We start from the raw sequence: 6,830 nt of genomic DNA, 5'->3' as shown, positions 1-6,830 counted from the left end.
CAAGATTTTATACAATGTGTAATATATGTAGTATAGCTAAATTATATATACCTATTTGCATATAAATGTGTAATATAAGTATTTGTATATACAAAATAATAAAGTTATAAGTGAAAAAAATATTTGAATTTTATTTTTGATACTATAGTTTAGAATTTTTTAAAGTTTATCAGTGATCTTAAAGAACTACAACGGTACACAATCATGATATAAAATATACTGAAGAATTTTGTTAAATCTCAAAATAGATAGAGCATGCCAAAACGACAATTTTATAAGGTGTATAATACATGAATATATATATTACATGGTACGAAAATTATTGGATAATTCTATAGTAGATCCCTTAGAATAGAAGCTTCTATCCCTATCTGTTTTTGTATCCAGAAGAATTTTTTAGTTCGATTTTTTCTTTATAATTGTCTACGTTGTAATTATTTGGAATCACATTTAAATTTTTAGAAAATTCTAAATAGTTTATTGTGCTTAAAATAAGATTCAATTATTTTGTTGATACGTGTCTGTTTTTTCTTATACATATGGTAAGCAATAGTTAAAATTTTATTTTCGGCATTGTAAAATATTTAGATTTTTTTTTTACAACGTACGCGCTTATAAAAAAAATAAACTAAAAACTTTTTTAAGTGATTAAATTTATTTACTCTATAAAAAATAATAATGATAAAATGAAAGTAAAGATAGCAAGATAACACTTTAAGGCAATTTTACTTACATTTATTTTCACTCTAATAGTAAACATTTATTAAAAAATATTGAATATGTCCATATCTTCAAACACTTTTTAAGACATTTACCAAAAGTATAGCATTCCTTGGTTAATCATTTGACAGCGACTGAAAAACTTGGTTTAATTGATATAAAAAGTGTTATACATAATGGAAAGTTTTTTTGTGGTTGTTTGTAGTTGCTTCCATTCTCCATTATTAAACACTATACAATAAACAAATTTATAAATGTTTATCTTATCCTATCATAAAGTATATTAGAAATAGAATCTATACCCAATATTCAAGATGTCATGATTTAGAGTTTTATAACTTTGAAAATCTTTATTTTAAACAAAATCAAAGCAATTATCCCCCGAAGAGAGAGGAATAAATCATCGTTCAACATGTTACTTAACCTGTTACATGTTACCTAATAAAATATTTTGATCGGTTTGGAAAATATATATACTATATTTTGATGATAACTTCGAAACAAATAAACAAAAAAATTATTCTTACATAATTTATATGCCTGGTTTTTATTTTTTTATAACAAAATATTGTATCTATGTTCTCCCATATATTTTAGGAGAATTACTCCATATATTTTACGAATTTTAATGCCCAATCAATAATTGCAATGCCAATGTGGAACATCTCCAATTTTATCATTAATTGTCCCCACCAATTCAAATTTCGATTACATATTACCAGAACCAAAACTACCTTTTCCCCCTTGAAGAAAAATCAAAATTTTTTACAGAAAAAGAAAGGAAAACAATTCAAAAGCCATGTTTAGAAAATATTATCACACCACAAAAAAAACCAAAAACTATGATTAGTATATAAATCTCATTGCATATGCCACAATTTAGGACTTATCAGTTATCACATTTATATTTTATTTCTGTCCTCACATGGCAACTGGATTCCTCATATTCATCTCATTATTCACATCCTCATATACAGACAATTATTAATTTATTTAATTATAGATAAATACACATATAGATATACAAATGAAGATGCTAAAAGGCATCACAGAGGTGAAGACTTCATAGTTTTTAGTCAGACCAACTTTTCAGAAATATCTTTTTGTTTTGGAGCCAAAGTTAGTCTTTGATGGGCAGTAAGCTTCTTCTCGTGGTTCATCCATGGAGAATACTCTCACTCCCTTCACTGTTTTGACTCTTTACAGGCTACCAATTACAGGACTTCACCTCCTCCTCATCTTCCTCCACACTCTCTTATAGTTCTCGATTACCGTTATTTTGATTTGATCTTAAATATTTTATTCCTTTTCTGCGTGTTTTTGTTTTTTCTTGAGAAATTAAAATCAAAACAAACCAACCCATTCCCCCAAAAAATTCCTTTATTTTCTCTTGGGATTGTTTATTGGGTCTGGAAAGGTGAGAAAACACACATCCCGTTTTCTTTACTTTTGAATCGAGAATTACTGGGAAAACGATGGCGTCGGTGTTCCTATACCATGTGGTGGGCGATCTGACGGTGGGGAAGCCGGAGATGGTCGAGTTTTGTGAGACGGAGACGGTGGAGGCGGCGATACAGGCGATCGGAGAGTCGACGGAGGCCGGAATAGCTGTTTGGAAGAAAAGATCAGTGGTGGGTGTGATCGAGAATAATGAAATGAGGCAGCAGAGGTTTGTGGGTATTCTAAATTCTCTTGACGTTGTTGCTTTCTTGGCTAGAAATGAGTGTTTGGAGGATCAAGAGAAAGCTATGAAGACACCTGTTTCTGAAGTTGTTGTGCCTAGTAATTCTTGCTTGAGACAAGTTGATCCCGCCACAAGGTTGGTTGACTCTTTCTTCATTCTGTTGATTCATTTTACTATTCAAGTTTCAATTTTCTATGGCTTGTTATACTTGCTTAATTGCTTTGGATGCCTATAATTGAGTGTTTTCTTGTTTGTATGAGGAAAACTTAGATTATGTTCATTCTGCTCTGTTTCTCTAAATTGAATAAAACCTTTTGCTCTCTTTTATGTTCTTTGTTTGTTTGGTTTGTATTTGGATTCAGTTCTTGCTCGAGTTGAACTTACAGCCTAACCTTCAAGCAAAGCAGGGGTTGGGGGCAATGATATGTTTCATTGATATTTATGGTAATTTCAAGTTTTGAGCCAAGACATAATACATGGGTTTTACTTTGAATTTGTTTTCTACATTGTAAAATACAATTGATTTACCGTAGTACTATCACCAGTGCTCAGTTTTCATACTCATACGTGAAATGATATCTTGATAAATGAGGGTCTCTTCTATTTTGTGTATTTTTTTTACCTCAATATCTTCCCAGGCACTATTCAGTGTTAGCCACTAATGATGGCAATTTCCTTGTTTAAAGGATACCTTAATTTTATCTCGGGATTGGGGTTTCCTCCAAATTTGGAGGTCAGATATATTTATGTCCTCAATGATGGACTAATTTAATGTTGGATGTTAAGCTAACATACATACTGGAAGATAATTTCTGGCTAAGGTATAGTGTTTAAAATTAAGCATTTTGTGCCTTACTCATGCTTTATTTGCTTATCTGGAATGTGGTCAATTTGGAGTGGGGCTAAATCGGTTCCTTTTTGTATATAAATTGCAGTTGTATATTCATTCGAATTTCTTCTGTTTCTGAATATAACAGATATAATGGATCATTGTATGATTCACTGTAGGCTTTTCATCTTTGTAAGATCCACATTGGAACAGGATCAAGTGATAGATTTTCACCAATGACTGATCTCATTCTAATGTTTTTTTGTCTTGTACAAGATTGATTGATGCACTTGAGATGATGAAGCAAGGAGTGAAGCGTCTTCTGGTTCGAAAGAGTGTGGTGTGGAAAGGCATGAGCAAACGATTCTCGATTCTTTATAATGGTAAGTGGCTCAAGAACGTTGACACCACTGGTGGCAGTAATAACAACCTTTATCACAATCCAAATTGGCCCTCATCTTCTACAACGACATCCCGTGACAAATTCTGCTGTCTGTCTAGAGAAGATGTTATTCGTTTTGTCATCGGTTGTCTTGGGGCCTTAGCACCACTTCCTCTCTCGTCCATCTCGTCCCTTGGAATCATCAACCCAAACTACCACTCAATTGAAGCCTCCTCTCCAGCCATAGAAACCACCGAGAATATTCCAAGAGACCCCTGCGCAATTGCTGTTGTGGAACGTATGTATGGCGATCAATGTAAGATCATTGGTGAGATCTCTGCCTCTAAACTATGGAAATGCGATCATTTAGCTGCTGCTTGGGCTTTAGCCAACTTTTCAGCTGGGCAGTTTGTTATGGGAGTTGAGGATAATGTATCATCAAGGTCACAAGATTTCTGTTTGAACCCAAATGTTGGCAACAATGGCCAAACTAATGGAGGTGGATCGACAAGGGCCAGGAAGTTTAGTAGCAGAAGTATGGGGTTTAATCCTGGAAACTCCAGTTTTGGCATTAGTAGGAGCATGTACAGGGGAAGAAGTGCACCCTTAACTTGCAAGGTCACCAGCTCATTAGCTGCCGTCATGGCTCAAATGCTGTCCCACAGAGCAACCCATGTGTGGGTGATTGAGGATGAAAGTGAGGACGTTTTGGTAGGCGTGGTGGGTTATGCAGACATCATGGCAGCTGTGACAAAACAACCTGCTGCTTTTGCTGCGGCAAGTCGACATTGTGAGGGGGGAATTGTTAATGAAATTCAAACTTGATTTGTTTGTTTGATTGGTATTATTTGATTTGTTAGCCTAGTAAAAGTGCCCAAGTCTGTTAAACTTTTCCAACCAAACATTTTTGTTTGAGAACTCAGTACTTTGAATTGAACTTTCTTTTGTACTTCTAGCCCCCCTGCAACTTCTACTGGTTGTGGCTGTATGAATTGATTTTGGGCTTGTCTGGCGTGGTATTTATAAGATCTTCACAATCTGTATGATAATTGTAATGAATGATGATGTTATAAATAATGGATGTGTTTCTTATGATACTGATTATTTAAGAGCTCATGTTGGAAGAGGGGAAATGATGGTGAGATTTTTCTTCTGGTTTGGTAAACATCCCAACTGAATTTTAGTATTGTAGTAAGACCAATGTCCAATGGAGCTTGAAGCTTAAGCTTTAGACAGCAATACCATTACATAATATAATTATATATATATATATATATATATTGCTTTTTTATATCCCAGTATATTTATTGTTATTAACTATTAAGTGGTGGAGTCTATAAGATTTGAGCTAAGTTGTGCTCATTCAAAACAAAGAAAAAATCCCAGAACGTATATATACATATATATTGTCCAGATCTTAGTTTGAAAGTCAAGTACACATGGCTTGCACTGCAGTAGTAGTGGGTGGTAATTTGGTATATTTGAATCCTCCAACTCAGAAAGTTCACAGCATCAAACCAATATTCATTCTATCATGATAGGTAGAACATTTTCAAGAAATTAGATGCCTCATTCCTTGGTCATAATACTTTTCCATCTTCAGCAATTTGTCACTGCAACTACACCCACTTATATTTTGTCTTCTTCCAAATTATAATGTCTTTGGATTTTAATAACCAAAGGGTTTCTCTCTATTTTTTTTTTGGCAAAAGAAAGTTAAATCATGGAAGAATATTTCTCGTACAAGAAAGTCTGTATACCATTGCATAGTAGCTCTTTGAATGGACTAAAATTTGGTCCTTGAACTAAAATTGACCAAATTGTTATATAACTCAGAATCAGATAGATGAAAAATAATATGCTATACCCTTCTACGTGTCTATATTGCTATTGGTCTAACTAAGTATTGGACATATAGTTTAATACAATAATTTTTAAGGAATATCACTAGCCAATTGTAAGACGACACATCTAAAAGGTACTAGGCACTACTACTAGGTTGAAGTTACGTGCACATATGCTTAATTTTTTTTTTTTTGAATAATGTATTATTAACTTTTTATTATTATAATAGACGATGTCATATATAATTTAACTAATAAACATGTCAATAAGAAAAATGTTTAATATAAATTATAAACATAAAATATAATTGTTGTGATGCTTCTAATCTTTGTTACACCTCAATTTGAATTCTTAAATTTGTAAGAGTTTAGCTAATTTATAAATAAAATTCTCACGTCATTGTGTAGCATGCAAAAGTAATAAAAATGTGTTTGAAGTAGTCCTGAACCTCATCTCACTTGCTCGCATGAGCCTTCTCTAGTTACAACCAATCTCCTTGCATTCAAAGAAACCTTGAAGAACTGTTGCTATGAACTCTTTTTCGTCTTCCTATCGAGCCACATAGAAGTGAAAGTCCTAAACAAACTTATAGATAACAATTATTCCATAGTAGTGCAAGTTTTATCATATTTTCTAAGTAGGAATCTGGGGACAATACAAAGGGGATTATATTATCTTAGTTTAAAACCCATAAGAAACATCTCATGCACATATAAAAGAATGAAGGACTTTTTATTTATTTAACTAATACAATTTATTCTTGGACCAATACTGAAAATATATTCAAATCTCCTAAACTAAATTTCTTTATCTCAGGCCATGATAAAATTGTAAATATTGTCAGTATCATCTAATAGATATAGAAGCATGCCTTCTGTATGAATCATTAATTGCTGATACAATCATTCATGCACCCTTGGTATAAAAAAACAGGCATGATAAACAAAGATATTTTCATGGTAAAATTTATCTTTTCCAGCAATTTAATTTTTTTTTTATACTATTACTATTATAATTAGTCATGAATAAAACAGTCAATAACATATTAAAGTTATGAAATCTCTAATTAACAGTTGCTAGTATGATTTACTGATTCTCGTTATTTAGTGCAAGCAATCTTGATTCGAATTACTGATGTAATATGACATCTAAGTGAAGGTGTTGTATATAATAGAGATTATATATGACATGGACCGATATGAAATTAACTCATCTTTATCAAACATGTCGCCAACATTAAAAATCTAATTCATATCATAAAGATGATCAATAGTAGATCGACTTGAATCCTGAGTAATATGAACATCTTGTTCATGTTATTAGTTTCTTTGATTCACTCGTTAACGTTTCTCAAAGAAGATGATTCTTGC

General features: G+C 32.4%; 1 protein-coding gene across 1 annotated transcript; it reads left to right on the top strand.

Moving 5' to 3' along the window:
* Positions 1 to 1,468: 1,468 nt before the first annotated feature.
* Positions 1,469 to 4,717, top strand: LOC133029068 (CBS domain-containing protein CBSX6-like). The gene is made up of 2 exons (XM_061110246.1): positions 1,469 to 2,539; positions 3,510 to 4,717. The coding sequence occupies exons 1-2, from the start codon at positions 2,196 to 2,198 to the stop codon at positions 4,438 to 4,440; spliced, it is 1,275 nt and encodes a 424-aa protein (XP_060966229.1). The 5' UTR covers positions 1,469 to 2,195; the 3' UTR covers positions 4,441 to 4,717.
* Positions 4,718 to 6,830: the final 2,113 nt, after the last annotated feature.

This window comes from Cannabis sativa, chromosome 2, assembly GCF_029168945.1.
Source record: "Cannabis sativa cultivar Pink pepper isolate KNU-18-1 chromosome 2, ASM2916894v1, whole genome shotgun sequence".
NCBI lineage: Eukaryota > Viridiplantae > Streptophyta > Magnoliopsida > Rosales > Cannabaceae > Cannabis > Cannabis sativa.
The sequence above is the reverse complement of the archived record's forward strand: the minus strand, read 5'-3'. Positions and strand labels throughout refer to the sequence as shown.

What these genes read in the sequence shown, in the direction of transcription:
- LOC133029068 (XM_061110246.1), top strand. Translation starts at nt 2,196, where the DNA reads ATGGCGTCGGTGTTCCTATACCATGTGGTGGGCGATCTGACGGTGGGG. An exon ending in CAAGTTGATCCCGCCACAAG is followed by an intron (nt 2,540 to 3,509) that starts GTTGGTTGACTC and finishes GTCTTGTACAAG; the next exon opens with ATTGATTGATGCACTTGAGA.